At 46.1% G+C, this 22,370-nt stretch overlaps 2 protein-coding genes across 2 annotated transcripts; both read left to right on the forward strand.

The window, feature by feature from the left end:
• LOC102182823 (seminal plasma protein A3-like) lies at window positions 4,832-8,634 on the forward strand. Its single transcript, XM_005692764.1, is given in 6 exon segments — window positions 4,832-4,846; window positions 5,673-5,823; window positions 7,176-7,250; window positions 7,862-7,888; window positions 7,891-7,992; window positions 8,495-8,634. Coding segments are annotated over 6 exon segments (510 nt in total).
• LOC102182822 (seminal plasma protein PDC-109-like) lies at window positions 16,761-20,464 on the forward strand. The gene is made up of 4 exons (XM_018063286.1): window positions 16,761-16,836; window positions 18,592-18,636; window positions 19,551-19,682; window positions 20,328-20,464. Exons 1-4 carry the CDS (start codon window positions 16,761-16,763, stop codon window positions 20,462-20,464), a joined length of 390 nt encoding a protein of 129 aa, XP_017918775.1.

The raw sequence follows: 22,370 nt of genomic DNA on the forward strand, positions 1-22,370 counted from the left end.
TATAGTCAAAACTATGGTTTTTCCGGTAGTCGTATACAGATGTGAGAGTTGGATCATAAAGAAGGCCGAGTGCTGAAGAACTGATGCTTTTGAACTGTGGTGTTGGAGAAGACTTTTGAGAGTTTCTCAGGTAGTAAGGAGATCAAACCAGTCAATCCTAAAGGAAATCAACCCTGAATATTCATTTGAAGGACTGATGCTGAAGTTGAAGCTCCAACACTTTGGCCACCTGATGTGAAGAGCTGACTCATTGAAAAATACCCTGATGCTGGGAAAGATTGAGGGTAGGAGGAGAAGAGGGCAACAGAGGATGAGATGGGTTGGATGGCCTCACCGATTCAATGGAGATGAGTTTGAGAAAACTCCAGGACATAGTGAAAAACAGGGAAGGCTGGCATGCTGCAATCCATGGGGTCACAAAGAGTTGGATATGACTGAGCAACTGAACAAAACAACAAACAGATTTAAAAGAAAATGTAATGATATTGATACATCCAATAGAGAATACCAATAATTAGAATGTTTTTTCAAAAGGACCAAATGTAAATTCCTTAGTTGGAAAGCACAATAACAAAAACAACAAAAAACTCACTAGAGGGCCCCAACAGCAGACTTGCGCTAACAAAAGGATCAGTGAATTTGGTGATAGATCAATAAAGATAATCCAATCTGAAAAACTGGAGGAGGAAATGGCAACCCACTCCAGTGTTCTTGCCTGGAGAGTCCGCATGGAAAGAGGAGCCTGGTGGGCTACAGTCCATGGGGTTGCAAAGAGTCAGACAGGACTGAGCGACTAAGCACAATTTTAGAAAAATAAAAGAATGAAGAAAATTCAACAAGGCCTTGGCAATCCGTGGGCCACTATCCCATTTAGCAACATGCACACATAGGAATATCAGCAGGAGAAGAAAGGGGCAGAAATGATAGTAAGATCAATTTGTCGAGTATTGCCATCATAACAATGTTAAGTCTCCTCAACTATGAAGATAAAATCTTTCTATGGATTTACGTCTTCTTAATTTCTTTCTGCAATGCTCTGTACACATCAAACAGGTGGGTTTTGGATAGGCATGCAAACTATACTCAGCAAAGCTCTTTTTAAAAACTAGAATAGGTAATTCCCTGATGGTCCAGTGGCTAAGAATCTGCTTTGCAACACAGGGTATACCGGTTCAATCCCTAGTCAGGGAACTAAGATCCCAGATGTCGACAGGCAACTAAACTTGAATGCCACAACTAAAGACCCGAAACAGCCAAATAAATAAGTAAAAAGAAAGAAAGAAAAAATAGAGACTTAAAAAAAAAAGAAAGAATAAAAGGAAGCTCCATGGGTGTTTACACTGGGTCCCATGGCCTGGACTATTATCCAGTCAGCAGGAGAGATGGACAGTGAGTTCTCGTTTACAGATTGAATGTTCTTGATACTTATCAGAAAGTCCTAGACATCCCCCAGGATATATGTATATTATCCCCCCTGCATTAAGCTCATGAATTTTCATGACTGGATTTTTCCTTCAAACCAAGAGAACCAGGGGGCACCTCCTCCTCTTCTTGCCACAAAGCCTGCCTCCCGCAGCTCCTGCTTATTCGCTCTGCACCCAAGTGCAAACCCTGGGTGGCCCCACGTGATGTGGGATGTCCTCCCCAGGCTGTGAGTATCTGAGGCTCATACACTGCCGTCAGCCTCATCTGCGCAGTGTCGGGTGTTGTGTGTGTGGTTCATTCCTAATATTTAAGATGGACTGAACAGAAGATGGTCAGAACAGCATGGCTTTTGCCCTCATGATTCTACCAGTGCTACTGAACTGCGAGGGGCAGAAGGCCCACTTCTCTGGCAGCCTGCATGCCTCCTCCTAATACTGGGAATTTGCTATGACTCTCACTGTTTCTCCCTGGTGGTTCAGAGGGTAAAGCGTCTGCCTGCAGTGCAGGAGACCCAGGTTCAACACCTGGGTTGGGAAGATTCCCTGGAGAAGGAAATGGCAACCCACTCCAGTATTCTTGCCTGGAGAATCCCATGGACAGAGGAGCCTGGCGGGCTACAGTCCACGGGGTCTCAAAGAGTGGGACACGACTGAGCGACTTCACTTTCACTTTCACTGTTTTTATTCCCACATTAAAAAAAAAAAAACCTACCTTATTTTTCCTTTTTATTTCTCCCTTACTCCCATTGTTTCTATTTCTCTCTACATCTGTTTCCATCACTCAGATCTGGTATGAATTTCTTGATGAGTCCAGGTTTTCACACACATACACAAAAAAGAGGTTTTTTGTTGTTGTTTTTGTTTGGGATGGTTTCTGGTCTGGTTGTTTGTTTGGTTTTTTGCCTTGGTGCTCGTGGGATCATAGTTCCAAGACGAGGGATTGAACCTAGGCAATGAAAGGGCAATGAAAGGGCAGAGTCTTAACCATTCCATCGCCAGCGAATTTCACAATTTTTTTTTTTTTAACACTCAAAGATGCTAGGAAGGGTTTCCCAAGTGGCTCAGTGATAAAGAACCTGCCAGCCAATGCAGGAGATGCAAGATCGGTCCCTGATCTGGGAAGATCCCGCATGCCTCGGAGCAACCAATCTTGTGTGCCACCACTATTGAATCTGTGCTCTACAGTCTGTGCATGGCAACAGGAGAAGTCTCCACAATGAGAAGCCTGAGCACTGGAACTAGGGGGTAGACCCTGCTTGTCACAACTGGCGGAAAGTCCTTTGTTGTTGTTTGCTGGAGCAATGAAGACACATCACAGACCAAAAACAAGTAAATAAGTAAAAATTATAAATTTTTTTTAAAAAAAAGAGGAAAACAGGAGACAGGGACTAATGGAAGGGAAATTCAAAAAGGAGGGGATATATATACATGTATGCATATATGCATATATATTCATATATGCATATATATTCATATATGCATACATGCTTATATATCATCTTGCTATGCAGTAGAAGCTAACACAACATGGCAAACCAACTACATTGTTACTGTTTATCCACTATGTCATGTCCAGCTCTTTTGTGAACCCCATGGACTGTAGCTTGCCAGGCTCCTCAGACCTTGGGATCTCCAAGGCGAGAATACTAGCCTGAGTTCTCTTTCCTTCTCCAGGAGACCTTCCCAGCCCAGGGACCAAACTCGTGTCCTCTGCGTTGGCAGGACAATTCTTTACCACTGAGCAGCCAGCAGGGAAGACCAAAGCAACTATACTGCAATAAAAGTTATTTAATAAAAAAAAAATAAGGTATACATTATAAATCCTATACACTAACAACAATAAAAACTATATAGAGGGATTTCCCTGCTGGTCCAGTGGTTAAGACTCCAGGTTTCCGCCTGGGTCCCATCCCTGCTCATGGAACTAGTGAACCCCCATGCCACAAAGGGGGACCCAAAAAAAAAAAACAAATAACAACAACAAAAGAAAGAGTATGCACCCTGAGAGGTTGAGGGTTCAATTTGCATTGTAATCAAGCTGCCAAATCAGCCAATGGCCGGATGAGGTTCTGTGTTTGATTTCCAGCAATTTTAGCCCTGCAGTTTTAGGAGAAAGGGGTCAAGAAACTCCCAAGTCACTTAGGCAGCACTTGGGCTGAAAGTTTGAATTCTTGAGCTCATCTTTTTATTTCACCATTTTGTGTGCTGATGTCAGGAGCAACAAACCAAGGTCATCATATTCCTTAGTTTCCCCCAAAATGTTCAAAATTATCATCCACAGAGCCACATAACACCCTGTTTGTTATAAGTGATTGATTAGGCATATCTAACAGATATTTTGCCTGATCCTAAAACAGTTCACACCATGGACTATCAGTGGTCTGCTTATGACTGGGAAGTCAGCAGTCTTTTTTGGGCCACACCATGCTGCTTGTGGGATCTTATTTCCCTGACCAGGGGTTGAACCCATGCCCCCCTGCAGTGAAAGCGTGGAGCCCTAACTCAGGCAGGAGATAGGCTCCAGCTCAGATATTTATAACTGGTTACGGACAGGATTTGTATGTTTCAGCTTCTGTTCTTTCATAAAACTTGAGATAAAAATTATTTCGCTGCTGCTGCTGCTAAGTCACTTCAGTCGTGTCTGACTCTGTGCGACCCCATAAATGGCAGCCCACCAGGCTCCCCCGTCCCTGGGATTCTCCAGGCAAGAACACTGGAGTGGGTTGCCATTTCCTTCTCCAATGCGTGAAAGTGAAAAGTGAAAGTGAAGTCGCTCAGTCGTGTCCGACTCATCACGACCCCATGGATTGCAGCCCACCAGGCTCTTCCGCCCATGGGATTTTCCAGGCAAGAGTACTGGAGTGGGGTGCCATTGCCTTCTCCAAAAATTATTTTAGCTGTGACCTAAAATTAAAGTCTGAAAAATGGCACATGTTAAGTTAAAAGCAGCATATACTAGTTTAGTTTGCTGTATGATGCTGATCTCGTAGGAAAATCTGATGAGCTTTCTTTTTTAGAAAAGTATGTGTCAGAGTTCTGGAATATGTCTAATTTACTTCAGTGAATGTTATCTGCTTAAGTATGTTTATAACATATAAAGCAAATAAGGATGTGTAACTATAGCTAACAGTACAATTTTGTTCATATTACCTAATGTTTGCTAAAAGAAAAAATAAAAGATAAATTAAATCAGAAAAAAAATAATAACTGGCTTCCTGTTTGGATATCATGGGGTCTGAAGAAGTAGGCTTCAGGCTGAATATTTAGAACTGTTAGGTTTTCTGAGACAAGAGATAGAAGGACTCCAGTTAAGCATTTACCATCAGCCTCCTGCTTGCTCTCTAGAACGGAAGTAACAGGGTTAATGGAAAGTCTTGGTCTCTTGTAAACACCTTGAGAAAATCGGGATGGCAATCGTCAAGGTAATAATCAAGGCAAGGACAAAGAGGGGAAAAACCCTGTCTGAGTAAAGGATTACGGGGTTTCTCCTCCCTCAATTTCTGGGACAAGGGAGATACTCCAGGTGTGCAAAAGAGCTCCTTGTGGGTCAAAATTCAGGGGATAACAGCAGGCCATAATGAGTCTTGCTCCTCCTAGAAGCCTTCACTTGAGATCTGTCTTGGTTGAGGGGTGCATGCGCTCCCAGGGGAGGATCCCAAGGTAGGCCACGTGTAGGAAAAGAAACCAGATAACTGGCAAAAGGTAAACAAAGCCCCTGAAGAACTGACTTACATAAATGACTTCACCACCTCTTTACCGCGGTCCGCCTCACTAAAGGGGACACCCACACCCTTTCTCTCTGGGTGTGCATCTCTGCCTTGCTTCTGTCTTAATTAAACAAACTGTTTTTCACTGTGTGCTTTCCCACTTGTGCTATGTCTAACAATAAACTTTGCACCCACATTTGTAGTTTTTGCCTCTGTTAAATGGATTTTTCACTAGGGGCAAAAATCCAGGGAAAAATTGCTGCTAGTCTAGACTTTGCTGTCTGATGGCTAGGGTTCCAGGTTCTTATCCAGGCTGCTTCAATTCCTGGGCAGGGAATTAAGATCTCGCTTCCTGCTGGCACTCTCTGCTGCTCTGCCTCCTTGAGATCATAAGGACTGGACCTTAGTCTCCTTTTAAATGTATTTCAAACCGCTGAGGCTTGGAGACATTAGAATGCCAGCCAATGTCCTGTACTTTCCATCTGAGAAATAAACTTGAACAGCATGCTCTCAGGCTGGGCAATGATCAAGCCCCGTGCAGGTGAAGTTGATTCTTATCAGGTTGAAGAAATGTTGGGCAGATCGATGTGGGTCAGCCACAGGAGAGCAAGCTACCGTGGCACAGTGTTTGGGAATCTTTGTGATTTGGGTTGGCGCGTCCATGTTTCTACAACTGGACCCTGTCATTGGAGGTGAGAGAGGGGAGACAGGCTCGAATTGATGCGAAAGACCCTGCCCCAGATGCGGATTGACGTGCAAAAGTCACATAATCATAATGATCTTTTTGATGTTCAGTCGCTAAGTGGTTTCCCACTCTTTGCAACCCCATGGACTGCAGCCCGCCAAGCCTCCCTGTCCCTCAGTGTCTCCTGGAGGTTGCCCAGGTTGATGTCTGTTGAATCAGTGATGCTATCCAACCATCTTACCCTCTGCTGTCCTCCTCTCCTTTTGCCTTCAATCTTTCTCAGCATCAGGGCCTTTTCCAAAGAGTCAGCTACTCATATCAGGTGGCCATGGTGATGGCAAATACGTCTACCATAAGTATGCCGGAAGGACCAGATGCTGTGAAGGGATTCACATGGTATTTGATTTTCCAGCAACTCTCTGAAATTGAAACCCAGGTGAGTTTGGCAGCAGAGCCAAAAGCCTTTCTGAGAGCTGTCTCACCCCTGAATCTCCACGGCACTGTCCCAGACATGGGCAGCCTAGACCAGGGTTGGTTACATTGTTCAGATGAAGAATTTTTGATGTTTGAAGAGTTCACTGTTTGAAATATTGGATTCAGTCTGTGTTTTCCCTTAACATTGCATGAAATAAGAGGGACAGTGTGGACTCAGGGCATATCCTAGGAACAGACTGACACAGCTGAGTCTGACCTTGTGGTTGATTTCATGTATGTCCACAGCTAAGCAATAAGAGCAGGTCGGGGTCTTCCTCACCTGTTCTGTTAGCCCTCTAGTCATTGAGTATATCTGTTCAGGGTAAACAAGGGCTTCAAAATATAAAACAAAATAAAAGAGAGATGCAGGGCAGGTCCTACCACAGAAGGTATTCTGGTTGTGGCCTGCTTTGTTCTATTTTGGTTGTTGCTCTTTTTCTGTTCTCTTGTTTCTGTTTTTTATTTTTAATGGAGGATAATTGCTTTCCCATGTTGTGTTGGTTTCTGCCATACCACAACGTGAATCATCCATAAATATGTGTATGTATATATACATAACTGTATATATAAATATGTGTATATTATATATGCATATGGGATATATATATATCTCCTCCTGTTTGAATCTCCTTCCCACCCCACCCCTCATCCTACCCCTCTATGTTGACAACACAGAGTGCGCCATTGGACTCCCTGCGTTATATAGCAGCTCCCCACTAGCTGTCTGTTGCACACAGGGTGGTGCGTATGTATCGAAGTTATGCTCTCAATTCGTCCCGCCTAAGCCTGATGCTGGGAGGGATTGGGGGCAGGAGGAGAAGGGGACGACCTGCTCTGTTCCTGCCCCTCCTCCGTCCATCTCCTCTGCTCCCGCTTTTCTTCCAGATCAGCAGCTGTCTGAGGACTACTGCATTCCTCCTGAAGAAAAGAAAGACACTGCTTCTGGTGCAGAAACCAAAGGTAATCAACAACGGAAGAGAAAGACCACAAGCCACAAGCCAGTGCAACAGATTACCATGTGTGGCAGGGCAACCGAGGGATTCTCCAGAGGCACCTTACAGGCAGGAGCTCATAGCACCCCCTCGGTCCCGGGAGCAGGCAGCTGTGCATGTCCCCCAAGGGGGCGACCCCAGACAGCATCAGACATGAACAACGTGTAGCCGGCAGGGCTGGAATCTGAACCCAGGGTCCAGGCTTCAGAGCTGGCGTCACCAAAGTGCTAAAGTAGAAACTGCCCCATCTCACATCTGCACACCAGTCCTCACAATTTATGTAGTTTTAACATGCCAGCTAGTCATTCTTTACATCTAGTTCTTTGTATCTATAAATGGGCATATATTTTAAATAAAATTTTTTCATTGTCAAAAATGTAATAAAGCAAACACTGCCCAAAGTTAGAGAACCCTTCCTAATCCCTGAGGGAGGGGCCACATCGTGCTGACCTTGACATCCCCAATGCTTAGCAGGGAGCTCTGCACCTGGGAGGCTGAAACAGAGATGTTACCAGAATTACCACGGAGATCATGAAACCCTAAGAGACAAAGAACAGAACGATGTTTTTCTTCTTTCAGATATGAAATGTGTTTTCCCGTTCATCTACAGGGGCATAAAATTTTTGACTGCACATCCCATGATTCCATATTCCTTTGGTGTTCTCTCAATGAAGACTATACAGGGAGACGGAAATCCTGTACTAAGACAGGTAAGTGTGCAGACTGCCCTCACAGGAGGAGCCCATGGCTTCCCAGATGAAGGGGGAAGGTCAAAACTGTCTCCTAGATGGAAGGTTTGGACATCTCCTGACCCAGCCCCGTGTGTTCCGTTCACATCCCTTCCTCTCTTTAACTCTCTTTGGCTGCTCTGGGTCTTCATTACTGTGCAAGAGCTTTCTCTAGTTGCAGCGAGTGGGGTCTACCCTAGGTTGGTGTGTGGGCTTCCCGGTGCAATGGCTTCTCTTATTCAGGAGCACAGGCTAAAGGGGCGCTGGCTTCATTAGCTGCATCGGGTTGGCTCAGTAGTTGAGGTGCCCATGCTTAATTGCTCCTCCGCCTATGGGATCTTTCAGGCCAAGGATCGAGCTGATGTCCCTTGCATTGCAAGGCATTCTTAACCATTGACCACTAGGGAAGTCTCCCTTTCTCTTGATGAGACTAAAAATGACCCTCCCACAATTAATGTTTTCACCCATTCCTTCTGTTTTTCAGACTACGCTAAATGTGTCTTTCCCTTTATCTATGGAAACAAGTCTTATCAGACTTGCACAAAAACTGGGAGTGTCACTAAAAGATATTGGTGCTCACTCTCTCCAAACTTCGACGAGGATAGAGCTTGGAAGTATTGCTAGCAATAATAATAATAATAAGGTAAGAATGCCCAGGGAGGATGGGAAGAGACAGGAGTGAACAGGGAAGAGACAGAGCTGGATAAAGAGGTGGAGTAAGATGCCCAGTGAGGAGAGAGGAGGAAGGTGGAGGGAGGGGATGAGGGAGAAAGACGCAGAAGGAAGAGTGAGGAGCAGAGTTTCAGGAGGAGAAACACGCAGAGAGGATGAAGAGGAGAAAGGGGACAAAAGAGGGAAACAGAGGGCGAGACAAAGGCATATATGCAAACAATAGAGAGAGGAGAGTCCCAGAGGGAAGGAGAAAGAGAGTTTGCAGGATGACAAATGGAAGGGGGAGGATCTGGGGAGGATCGGTGCCAAGACAAGGTGGAAGAGAAGGGGAGAGAGGGGCAGAGAGAGGATAACAGAGTCTTTGGAGCAGGCATGAGACAGTAGGAGCTGAGATGGGATGAGCAGAGAGCAAAGGAGAAACAGACCTTTGCCCTCTGTGGGACTGGCTCAGAAACAAAACTAGACTCGTTACCACTGACCCCAGGACCATGTTGTTACTGTCCAGCGCATCCACCCGTGGCAATGGGTGCAATCCAGACCTTGAAACATCGGCGAAGAAAGTTAAGAACTCTCAAGCACGAAGGTGATGCTCTGATGACAGAAGTGAAATGCGTTCCCTGAATCGCCACCATGCTCCCCCTGTGCATGGGTCCGATCAATAAACACTTTCTCTGAGAGTGTGGTCCTTGTCCCACAAAGAAACCTGTGTATCAAATGGGAGGGTCTCCGTGTGCTCCAATTAACCAGGCAGGATCTTCTTGTATTCCTTCCCCTTCTTCGGGGTCCCAATGGAACATCTGTGTACATCACAATTGTCCCTTTTGGGGGCTTGATTGACAGGTGAAGACCCCATGGTAATATTTGAGGTGGGGTGGGAGAAGGATCCCATGGGCCTTGTCATAAAGATTTTCCAGTCTTAGCTGAAATGTTATGCCTTCCTGGAGCTACTCTCTGATGCCCCTGTATAAGGAGTCCCCATCATGCCTTCCCAGTTCATCTTTTCTCTCCTCACAATTAAACTGCCCATCTTCCACGGGGGAAGGAATTTGGAGGAGGGTCAGGATGGACTGTGTTCACCGTGGGTGGCCTCACTCCTAAGTGCAGAACCTGACATACCTTGGTATTGATCAAAAGGGCCACTTTTCTTTTTAAAACATACAGGAATTTTAAACAAATATTATTTCCATCACTAACTGGGTCTGGTTGAAAGACAATTAAATTCACAAGTGGCAGAAACAATGAAGGGTCTGAAAGAGCCTAGCCACAAAATTTTATCCTAATGAAAAGCACCCAGTGCCTATCGAAGGAATCAAGAGAACCAGTGATGGACTTTCGGTCCCCATCCGGGGAAGAGGCACACAGACTTCTAATCACTGTGCAAGAAGGTTGTGTTGATGGAATATTTGTCCTCTGATTTAAGGCCAGAGATGCAGAACCTCACTTGAAACCAGGACATAAAATAAATAATTTTAAACTTAAAACAGAAAAAAACGTGTGTTAATTAAAAACACTTCAATCAAAATAAAAGGAAACCAGAGGCTTCCCTGGTGGCTCAGTGGTAAAGAATCTGCCTGCCAACGCAGAGGACACTGGGCCATCCCTTGGCCGGGAAGTTCCCACACGCCACAGACCAACTAAGCCCAGGGGCCACAACTATCGAGCCTGCGCTCTAGAGCCCGGGAGCTGCAACCGCTGAGCCCACGCGCCACAACTATCGAGCCTGCGTCCGGGAGTTGCAACCGCTGAGCCCACGCGCCACAACTATCGAGCCTGCGCCCGGGAGCTGCAACCGCTGAGCCCACGCGCCACAACTATCGAGCCTGCGTCCGGGAGCTGCAACCGCTGAGCCCACGGGCCACAACTTTGGAAGCCCATGCACCCTAGAGTCCATGTTCTGCAACAAGAGAAGCCACAGCAGTGAGAAGGGCGAAGAGCAAAGTAGAGGATTAAGAAGTAAAAACTGCTATGAATAAAATAAATAAGCCACAAGGGCATATTGTACAATATCGGGGAATATAGCCAATAGCTGATAATAACTATGAATGAAATAAGCCTCTAAGAGGTGAAGTACTGTTTTGCATGCCAGAGACATACAATACTGTATATCAACCTACCTCAATTTTAAAAAGGCAAAATAAAGATAAAATGTCCACACACACGTTGCTATATTTAAAATAGATAACCAACAAAGACCTACTCTATAGCACAGGGAACTCTGCTCAATTTTCTGTAATAACCTAAATGGGAAAAGAATTTGAAAAAGAATAGACACATGGCTAATGGAACCACTGAAATTAACACAACATTGTTAAACAGCTCTAGCCAATATTAAAAAAGAATGTTTAATAAAATAAAATGTTTGATTTCAACAAAAAGTATGAGCTATGCAAAGATATAGAAAAGGGAACTTTACACACAAAAAGACAATCAGAAGTTACTGTCTTTCAGAGATTCAGATGATAGACTTTTACCAGACAAAGATTCCAAAGTTTATATTATGAATATGTTCAAATAACTTACTTCACTCAGTACTACAATCTCTAGGCCCATCCATGTTGCTGAAAATGGCATTATTTTGTTCTTTTTAAAGTCTATCAACTATGTTGTTGTTGTTGCTGAGTCGTGTCCAACTCTTTTTTGACCCCATGGACTATAGCCCACAAGCTCCTCTGTTTATGGGATCTCCCAGGCAAGAATACTGGAGTGGGTTGCCACTTCCTTCTCCAGGGGAGCTTTCAGACCCAGGGACCAAATATATGTCTCCCGCTATGGCAGGCAGATTCTTTAGCACTGAGCCACCAGGGAAGCTCTCTATTTACTGTACCCTCAGTAAAAAAAGAAAAGAAAAATTTGAGAGCTAAAAAAAAAAAAAAAAAAAATCCGTGGCATAGATTTAAAAGAAAGTTTAATGATATTGATATATCAAATAGAGAAAACTAATAGCAAGTTAGAAGTTTTTTTCAAAAGAACCAAATGGAAATTCCGAAGTTGGAAAGTATAATAACAAAAATTTAAAAAAAAAAACCCACTTGAGGGCCCCAACAGCAGATTTGAGCTAGCAAAATAAAAAAAATCAGTGAACTTAATGATCGATCAATAGAGATTATCCAACCTGAAGAAAAGAAAAAGAATGAAGAAAATTCAGTGGAGCCTTGGCAATCCGTGGGATACTACCGGGTTTAGCAATATACACACATGGGAATACCTGCAGGAGACGAGGGAAAGAAGCAAAAATAAAAACAGCAAGATCAACTTAGTGAGTATTTTCATCTTATCAACGTTAAGTCTCCTCATCCGTGAACGTGGAATGTCTTTCTGTTGATTCAGATCTTCTTAATCTCTTCCTGCAATGCTCTGTACACATCGAACAGGTGGATTTTTGATCGGCATGCAAACCATACCTGAGTAATTTTTTTGAAAGTTGCTCAGTTGTGTCTGACTCTTTGCAACCCCGTGGTCTTCCAGACTCCTCTATCCATGGAATTCTGCAGGCCAAAATAACGGAGTGGGTAGCCGTTTCCTTCTCCAGGGGATCTTCCCAACCCAGGGATGGAACCCAGGTCTCCCACATTGCAGGCGGATTCTTTACCATCTGAGCCACCAGGGAAGCCTATACTTCAGTAAAGCTCTTTTTAAAAACAAGAATAGGAAATTTGCTGGTGATCCAATGGCTTAGAATCTGCCTTGCAACTCAGGGGTTATTCAGTAGCTAAGACCTGTGTGACTCTTTACAATTCCATGGACTGCAGCATGCCAGGCTTCCCTGTCCTTCACTGTCTCCCGAGTTTGCTCAAACACATGTCCATTGAGTCAGTGACGCCATCCAACTATCTCATCCTCTGTCTCCCTCTTCTCCTCCTGCCCTTAATCTTATCCAGCACCAGCATCTTTTCCAATGAGTCGGCTCTTCCCATCAGGTGGCCAAAGTATTGGAGGTTCAGCTTCAGCATCAGGGTGAAATTGAGGTCCCTCAGTCGTGTCTGACTGTTTGCGAACCCGTGGACTGTAGCCCACCAGGCTCCTCCATCCATGGGATTCTCCAGGCAAGAATACTGGAGTGGGTTGCCATTTCCTTATCCAGGGGAATCTTCCCAACCCAGGGATCGAACCGTGGTCTCCCAAATTGCAGGCAGACGCTTTAACCTCTGAGCCACCAGCGGTACTTGCATTCAATTCCTGGTCAAGGAACTAAGATCTCACATATTGATGGGAAGCTAAGCCTGTGCACCACAACTAAAAGACCTGAAGCAGCCAAATAAATAAACAAAAAGAAAACATACATGTGCTTTTAAAAAGATACAAAACAAGAATATAAGAAAGTTCCTTGGGTGTTCACACCGGGTTCCATAGTCTGGACTATGGATCAGTCAGCGGGAGAGGTGGAGAATGAGTTCTTCTCTTTTACAGATTGAATGTTCTTGATACTAATCAGAAAGTCCCAGACATCTCCCAGGGATTCATCTATATGCATATTACCACCTGCATCAACTTCATGAATTTTCATAACTGGATTTTTCCTTCAAACCAAGAGAACCAGGGGACACCTCCTCCTCTTGTTACTACAAAGCAGCCTGCAGCCCCTGCTTATTCGCTGTGCACCAGAGTGCAAACCCTGGGTGGCCCCACGTGGTGTGCAATGTCCTCCTCCCCAGACTGTGAATATACAAGGCTCACACACTGCTGTCAGCCTCATCTGCACAGTGTTGGGTGATGGGTATTTGGTTTTCTTCTAATATTTAAGGTGGGCTGGATAGAGGATGATCGGAACAGCATGGCACTCTTGATCCTACGAGTACTACTGAATGGCAAGGGGTAGAGTCAATGGTCCACTTCTCAGGCAGCCTGCATACCTCCATCCTCCTCCTAATACTGGGAATCTGCTATGACTCTCACTGATTCTGTGCCCACACCCCACCTTAAAAAAAAAAAAAAAAGCCATCTCTTTCCTTTTGCTTTCCCTCTCACCCTCTTTGTCTCTCTCTCTCTCTCTCTCTACATTTATTTCTATCTCTTAGGTCTGGTATAAGTTTCTCATTGAGTCTATGCTTTCATCTAAAACAAGAATTGTTGTTTTATTTTGGGTGGGTTTTTTGTTGGTGGGTTTTATTTTATTGTTGGGTTTTTTTTTTTTTTTTTGGTTGGTTGGTTTGTTTTTTGCCAGGGTGCTTGTGGGATCATAGTTCCCGGACCAGGGATTGAACCTGGGCCCTGGGCAGTGAAAGTGTAGAATCTTAACCATTCTATCACCAGGGAACTCCACAAGAAGTTATTTTTAACATCAAAGATGCTAGGAAGGGTTTCCCTGGTGGCTCATTGGTAAAGAATCCATCTATCAATGCAGGAGACATGAGGTCGATCCCTGATCTGGCAAGATTCCCATGTGCCTTGGAGCAACTAAGCTTGTGCGTCACCTCTCCCGAGTCTGTGCTCCAGAACCTATGCTCCACAGCAAGAGAAGCCACTCCAATGAGAAGCCTGAGCACTGGAACCAGAGCATAGCCCTCACTCGGCACAACTAGCGAAAAGCCCTTGGAGCAGTGAAGACCCAGCACAGGCAAAGACAAAGAAATAAATGAAAATTATTATTAAAAAAAAAAAGTAAAGACAGGGACTAAGGGAAGGAAACTCAAACTCAAAAAGGAGGGGATATGTGTGTGCATGGCTGGTTCGTTCTTCTCTGCAGTAGAAGCTAACACAGCAAAGCAGCTATGCTGCCGTTCTTGTTGCTATTTAATCGCTAAGTTGTGCCCAACTCTTTTGTGACCCCTATGGACTGTGGCCCTCTAGGCTCCTCGGACCTTGGAATCTCCAAGCCAAGAATAACGGCGTGAGTTGCCATGTCCTTCTCCAGGAGATCTTCCCGACCCAGGGACAGAACCTGTGTCTTCTGCACTGGCAGGCGGATTCTTTACCACTGAGCCACCAGGGAAGACCAAAAAAGAAATAGATAAAGTTTTATACCATAAATCCTATATGCTAAGAACAATTAAAAGGATAGACAGGGACTTCCTTGGTGGTCCAGTGGTTAAGACTGCAGGCTTCCACTGCAGGGGGCTGGGGTTCCCTCTCTGGTCTCAGAATTAACAAATCCCCATGACTGCAAAGTGTGATCAAAAGAAACAAAGAAACAACAATAACAAATGTAGGCATATAGAGAGGCTGAGGGTTCAACTTGCATTGCAATCAAGTTGCCAAATCTGTCAGTGGAAAGATGAGGTTCTATGTTTGATTTCCAGATTTCAGCCATGCAGCTCTAGGAGAAAGACATCAAGAAACTCTCAAGTCATTTAGGCAGCACTTGGGCTGAAAGTTTGAATTCCTGAGCTCACCTTCTTCTTTCACCATTTAGTACGGTGACTTTAGGAGCAACCAACCAAGTCATTATGTTTCTTAGTTTCCTTGCAAAAAATATCCAAAAGTATCATCTACAGAGTCACGTGGCACTCTGCTTGCTTTAAGTGGTTGATTAGGCATACCTAACCTCATGCGAAGAGTTGACTCATTGGAAAAGACCCTGATGCTGGGAGGGACTCGGGGGCAGGAGGAGAAGGGGACGACCGAGGATGAGATGGCTGGATGGCATCAATGACTCGATGGACATGAGTTTGAGTAAACTCCAGGAGTTGGTGATGGACAGGGAGGCCTGGCGTGCTGCGATCCATGGGGTCGCAAAGAGTCGGACACGACTGAGCAACTGAACCGTACTGAACTGAAAAGATATTTTGTCTGACTCTAGAACAGTTCACACCATGGACTATCAGTGGTCCTTACAACTGGGAAGTCAGTAGTGTCTTTCTCTTTTTTTGGCCAAACCATGGGGCTGGCAGGATCTTAACCTCCTGAGCAGGGATTGAACCCTTGTCCCCTACAGCGGAAGCATGGAGCCTTAACTCAGGCAGGAGATCAGTGAGTTCCAGGTTAGATATTTACAACTAGCCTCCTGTTTGCATTTCATGGGATATGAGGAAGTGGGCTTCAGGCTAAATACTTAGAACTGTTAGCATTTTCTGAGACAAGAGACAGATGAGCTCTAATTAAGGCACTTACCATCAACCACCTTTTGCTCTCAGGAATGGAAGTAACAATAGAAACAAGGTTAATAGCCAGTCTTTGTCTCTTGTAAACACCTTAAGGTTCATGGCAATTGTCAAGGTAATAATCAAGGCAAGGACAAAGAGGGGAAAAACCCTGTTTGAATAAAGGATTAAGGGGTCTCCACACTCCCAACCCTCCACTTTTGGGAAGAAGTGAGCCACTCCAAGTGTGCAGAAAGGCTCCTTGTGGGTCAAAAGTCAGGAGTAACAGGAGGCCATAATGAGTCTTTCTCCTCCCAGAAGCCTTCACTGGAGATCCATCCTGGCTGAAGGGGTGCATGAGCACCCTGGGGAGGGCCCCAGGGTAGGTTAGGTGTAGAAAAGGAAACCAGATAATTGGCTAAAGATAAACACACACCCTGAAGAACTCACTTATATAAATGACTTAACGGTCTCTTTGCCACGCTCCTCTTCACTAAAGCAGACACCCACACCCTTTCTCTCTGGTTGTGCGTCTCTGCCTTGCTTCTAACTTAACTAAACTGTTTTTCCGTGTGCTCTCCCACTAGCTGTTGTGCTGTGTCTCTAACAATAAACTTTGTACCTGCATTCAAAGTTTTTGCCTCCATGACAAATGCATTTTTCACTGGGAGCAAAGATCCAGGGAAAAATTGCTTCTAGAATCTAGCCTTTGCTGGCAGATGGTTAGGATTCCTGGTTCTCATCCAGGTTCAATTCCTGGGCAGGGAATTAAGATCTCGCTTCCTGCTATCGCTCCCTGCTGCCTCGTCGAATTCATAACCACTGGACCTAGGTCTCCTTTTAAATGCCTTTCAAACCACTGAGGCTTGGAGACACGAAAGTGCCAGCCAAGGTCCTGTACTTTCCATCTGAGAGATAAACTTGAACTTCATGCTCTCAGGCTGGGGAATGATCAAGCATCATCCAGGTGAGCTTGATTCTTATCAGGCTGAAGGGATGGTGAGGTCACCGATTACAAAAGGAGCAGACGGATGCCGGTCAGTCGCAGGAGGGCAGGCTACCATGGCGCCGCGGCTGGGGCTCTTTCTGATTTGGGCCGGCGTGTCTGTGATTCTGCAGCTGCACCCTGTGAACGGAGGTGAGAGAGGGGAGATGGGCTAGACCTGGTGAGAGAGCACCTGCCCCAGACGTGGACTGAAGCGTAAAAGTCATGAGAGTAATCATAGTGGTTACAAATATGTCTCCCATTTCTTGAGTATGTCCCAAGGGCAAGACGCTATGAAGGGTTTCACATTTTATTAATTTCCCACCAACCCCATGACACTGAAACCCAGGTGAGTTTGGCAGTAAAGCCAAAGGCCTTTTTGGGAGCTGCCTCATTCCTAAATCTCCACCTCACTGTCCCAGACATGGGAAGCCTACTCCCAGCGTTGGTTATCTTGTCAAATGAAGAGTATTTCTACCTTTGTAGAGCTAACTGTTTGAAATACCGGGTTGGCCGAAAAGTCCGTTCAGATTTTTTCCGTAACGTCGTGGGAAGCAGGAAGGACAGCGTGGTCTCCAGGCAGGCCCTACGCATTGTCTGCTACGACAGTGTCTGTGCTTCGTAGCTGGATCCATGCGGATCCAGAGGCAAGCAGTGAGGACCGCCCGGTGTCTCCCTCACCTGTTCTCTTGGCCTTCTAGTCAGCAAGTGTATCTGTTCAGGGGGAACAAGGACTTCAAAACATACAAGAAGATAAAAGCTAGAGACACAGGGCAGGTCCCACTAGAGATGATATTCCGGTTGCGGCCCTGCTTCGTTCTTTTTTGGTTGTTGTTGTTTTTCTGTTACCGTGGCTTTGGTTTTTCATTTTTAATTGAAGGATAATTGCTTTATGGTGCTTTGTTGGTTTCTACAACATCTCCAGTCAGCCATAGGTGCATATAGAGAGAGAGGTATGTGTGTGTGTGTGTGTGTGTGTGTGTGTGTGTTTAGTCGCTCAGTCATGTCCAACTCTTTGTGACCCCATGGACAGTAGCCTGCCAGGCTCCTCTGTCCATGGGGATTCTCCAGGCAAGAGTACTGGAGTGGGTTACCTGGCCCTCCTCCAGGGGATCTTCCCAACCCAGGAATTGATCCCAGGTCTCCCGCATTGCAGGCAGGTTCGTTACCATCTTAGCCAGGAGGGAAGCCCATATATACGTATGTGTGCGCACATATACACATATATTTATATATGCATATGGGCATCTCATGGGGTTAGTGGTAAAGGAATGTGATTGCCTATGCAGGAGGTCCAGGAAACACTGGTTCGATCCCTGGGTTGAGAAGATCCCCTGGAAGAGGAGACGGCAACCCACTCCAGCATTCTTGCCTGGAGAATCCCATGGGTTTAGGAGTCTGGCGGGCTACAGTCCATGGGATTGCAAAGAGTTGGATGCGACTCAGCACACACACACACAAACTCGTGGCTCAGAGGTTAAAGTGTCGGCCTCCAATGCGGAAGACCCGGGTTCGATCCCTGGGTTGGGAAGATCCCCTGGAAAAGGAAATGGTAACCCACTCCAGTATTCTTGCCTGGAGAATCCCATGGACGGAGAAGCCTGGTAGGCTAGAGTCCATGGGGTTGCAAAGAGTCGGACACAACTGAGCGACTTCACTTCACTATATATGTCCCCTCCCTCTTGACCCTCCCTCCCACCCCACCCACCACCCTCTCCCTCTAGGTTGACAGCAGAGTGCTGGGCGGGGCTCCTTGTGTCATATAGCACCTCCCCACTGGCTATCTATTTTACGCACGGGGGTGTGTATATGTCCACGTTACTCTCTCAATTTGTTCCACCAAACCTTGACGCTGCTTCGCTCCTACTCTTCCTCCATCGGTCTCCCTTTCTCCTGCTTTTCCTCCAGATGATGAACTTACCCGAGACAAGTCTTCTGAGGAATCACACGAAGGTAGTGTTCCCGGTGCAGATCCTCAAGACGATCCACAAGGGAAGCAAACGACAATAAAAAAACAGCCCGGTGCAGGAAGCTAACATGCGTGGCCGGGGAACTGTGACGGGGATTCTCCAAAGATGCCTCGCAAGCATGAGCTAATGCTGCCCTCTCGGTCACACACATACCCCCAGGGGGTGTCCAAGCCAGCATCGGGGGTGAACGTTTTGTAGACAATGGGATTGGACTCTGAACATAGGGTCCAGGCTTCAGAGCTGGTGTCAGAGGCTAAAGTAGAAACTCCCCCAAGTTCACATCCGTGCACAAAACCTCCCAATTTATATCTTTTTAACATGTCCACTAGTCACTCTTTACAGCTTCCCAGGTGGTGCTAGTGGTAAAGAACCTGCCTTCCAGGACAGGAGACGTAAGAGACGCAGGTTCAACCCTTGGGTGGGGAAGATCCCCTGGAGAAGGAACTGGCAACCCACTCCAGTATTCTTGCTTGGGAAATCCCATGGACAGAGGAGCCTGGCGGGCTACAGTCCATAGAGTCTCACAGAGTCGGACACAACTGAAGCAACTTAGCGGTCACTCTTTATACCACTTTCTCTGTGTCTATAGACAGACACGACTGAGCAACTAAGTACAGAACAGCATATAGACAGGCTTATATTTCTAAGTAAAATTTTCTTCACTGCCAGAAAATAAATAAATAAAGTAGAAACTGTCCAAAGTTAGAGAAGCCTTCCTAGTCCCTGAGGGAAGGACCACACCACATTGACCCTGACATCCCCGATGCTTAGCAGGGGCTCTGTACACAGCAGGTTTGGGGCTGATGGGCAGGCTTGGATGGAGATTTCGCCAGAGTTACCACAGACATCATGAAACCCTAAGTGCCAAAGAAGCGAACAATGTCTTTCTTCTTTCAGATGAAGCATGTGTTTTCCCATTCACCTACAAAGACAAAAAGCATTTTGACTGCACATTCCACGGTTCCATATTCCCGTGGTGTTCCCTCGATGCAGACTATGTAGGAAGATGGAAATTCTGTTCTGAGAGCGGTGAGTGTGCAGCCTGTCCTCGTGTGAGAAGCACCTGGCTCCCCAGATGAAGGGGGAAAGTCCATAACTGCCTCCCAGAGGGAAGCCTTGGACACGAGTCTGAGCAAGCTCTGGGAGTTGGTGATGGACAGGGAAGCCTGGCGTGCAGCAAGGGGTCGCAAAGAGTCGGACACGACTGAGGGACTGAACTGAACTGAACTGAGAGGGTAGTCTCAGGCGTCTCCTGACCCAGCCCCATGTGTTCCACTCATGTCCCTTTCTCTCTCTCTCTCTCTCTCTGGTGGCTCTGGGTCTTTGTTGCTATGCCCAGTTCTCTAGTTGCGGTGAGTGGGGTCTACTCTCCATTGGTGCCTGGGCTTCTCATTGCAGTGGCCTCTCTTGTCGGGAAGCACAGGTTTCTAGGAGTACAAGCTTCGGTAGTTGCAGGGTGTCAGCTCAGTAGTTGAGGTGCCTGGGCTTAACAGCTCCTCCACCTGCTGGATCTTTCAGACCAGGTTTCGAACCCATGTTCAAACAGAAAGCATTTTGACTTGCATTGCAAGGCATTCTCTGCCACAGACCACCAGGGAAGCCCCCTTTTCTCTTGACGTGATTAAAAACAACCCTCCCGCAATTAATGTTTCACCCTTCCCTTCTATTTTTCAGACCATGCCAAGTGTGTCTTTCCCTTTATCTTTGGAGGCAAGAAATATGAGACTTGCACAAAAATTGGGAGTATTTTTGGGGCTTGGTGCTCACTCTCTCCAAACTACGACCAGGATGGAGCTTGGAAGTATTGCTAGCCATAAAAAAGAGGTAAGAGTGGCCAGGGAGGGTGGGAAGAGACAGCAGTGAGCAGGGAAGAGACGGAGCTGGAAAAAGAGGTGGAGTCAGATGCCCAGTGAAGAGAGAGGAGGCAGGTGGAGGGAGTGGATGGGGGAGAAAGATGCAGAAGGAAGAGTGAGAAGCAGAGTTTCAGGAGGAGAAACATGCAGAGAGGATGAAGAGGAGAAAGGGGACAAAAGAGGGAAACAGAGGGCGAGACGAAGGCAAACTGCAAACACTGGAGAGAGGGGAGTCCCCAAGGGAAGGAGAAAGAGAGTTTGCAGGATGACAAATGGAAGCAGGAGGATCTGGGGAGGATCGGTGCCACGATGAGGTGGAAGAGAAGGGGAGAGAGGGGCAGAGAGAGGACAAGAGTCTTAGGAGCACATGCGAGATAGCAGAATTGAGACAGGGAGAGCAGAGAGCAAAGGAGAAAGAGACCTTTGCCCTCCGTGGGACTGACTGAGAAGCAAAATAGACTCGTTTACATTGACCCCAAAACTATGTTCAGTTACTGTCCAGTGCATCCACCGTTGGCCATGGATGCATCAAGCCTTTGAAACCTCAGTGAAGAAAATCAAGAACTCTCAAGCATGAAGGTGATGCTCTGAAAGTCAGAGGTGAAATCCTTTCCCTGCATCTCCACCATGTTCCCCCTGTGTGGGGGTCCAATCAATAAACCACGTTCTCAGCAGGTGTGGTCTTTTTTTTTTTTCCTCCACAAAGAAACCTGATTGGGAAGGTCTCAACGTGCTCAGGTTAACCAGGCAGGATCTTCTTGTTTTCCTTTCCCTTCCTTGGGGTCCCGATGGAAAATCAATACACATCACAATTGTCCCTCCTGGGGGCTTGATTGACAGGTGAAGACCTGGTGGTAAGATTTGAGGTGGGGGGAGGAGGGTCCCAGGAGGTATGGAGGACTGCTCCTTGTCATAAAAGATTTGTCTTTTCCCAACTTAGCTGAAATGTTATTCCTTCCTGGACCTGTTCTCTGACTCCATAGGATAAGCAGTCTGGATCACGCCTTTCCAGTTCATCCTTTCTTTCCTTAAAATTAAACTGCCCATCTTCCACGGTGGGGCTGTAATTTGGAGAAGGGTCAGGATGGGCTGTTTTCCCTGACCTCAGTACTAGTACAGAATCTGACACATCCTTGGTATTTATCAACAGGACCACTCTCCTTTTTAAAACAAACAGGAGCTTTAGACAAACTTGTCCGTCACTAACTGGGCCTGACTGAAAGAAGGTTAAATATACACGTGTTAGAAATAATGAAGGTCCTGAAAGGTCCTGATCACTAAATTTTATCCTGGTCCAAAACACCCAGTGCCTATCTAAGGAGTCCACGAGACCCGTGATGGACTTCCGTTCACCATCCAGGGAAGAGGTACACAGATGTTTAATCACCGTGCAGGCAGGCTGTGTTGACAGAATATTTGTCCTCTGTGTTTTAAGGCCAGAGACGCAGAGCCTCACTTGAAACCAGGACATTAAATAATTTTAAACTTAAAACATAAAAAGTATTTTCATTAAAAAGACTTCAATTAAAAACAAATAAAAGGAAATCAGGGGCTTCCCTGGTGGCTCAGTGGTAAAGAACCTGCCTGCCAATTCAGGAGACACTGGCTCCATCTCTGGCGTAGGAAGATCCCACACCCTACAGAGCAGCCAAGCCCGTGTGTCACAAATACTGAGCCCGAGTTCAGGGGCCCCAGAGCTGCAATTACTGAGCCCACACACTGCAACTGCTGAAGCCCGTGGGCCCTAGAGCCCGGGCTCTGCAACAAGAGAAACCACAGCAATGAGGAAGAAGCCTGGGCACCGTAACTAGAGAGTAGCTCCTGCTCGCCACAACGAGAGAAAAGTCACACAGCAACAAAGACC

This window comes from Capra hircus, chromosome 18, assembly GCF_001704415.2.
Source record: "Capra hircus breed San Clemente chromosome 18, ASM170441v1, whole genome shotgun sequence".
NCBI classification, from domain to species: domain Eukaryota; kingdom Metazoa; phylum Chordata; class Mammalia; order Artiodactyla; family Bovidae; genus Capra; species Capra hircus.

What these genes read in the sequence shown, in the direction of transcription:
- LOC102182822 (XM_018063286.1), top strand. Translation starts at nt 16,761, where the DNA reads ATGGCGCCGCGGCTGGGGCTCTTTCTGATTTGGGCCGGCGTGTCTGTG. An exon ending in GCTGCACCCTGTGAACGGAG is followed by an intron (nt 16,837 to 18,591) that starts GTGAGAGAGGGG and finishes CTTTTCCTCCAG; the next exon opens with ATGATGAACTTACCCGAGAC. An exon ending in GAAATTCTGTTCTGAGAGCG is followed by an intron (nt 19,683 to 20,327) that starts GTGAGTGTGCAG and finishes TCTATTTTTCAG; the next exon opens with ACCATGCCAAGTGTGTCTTT.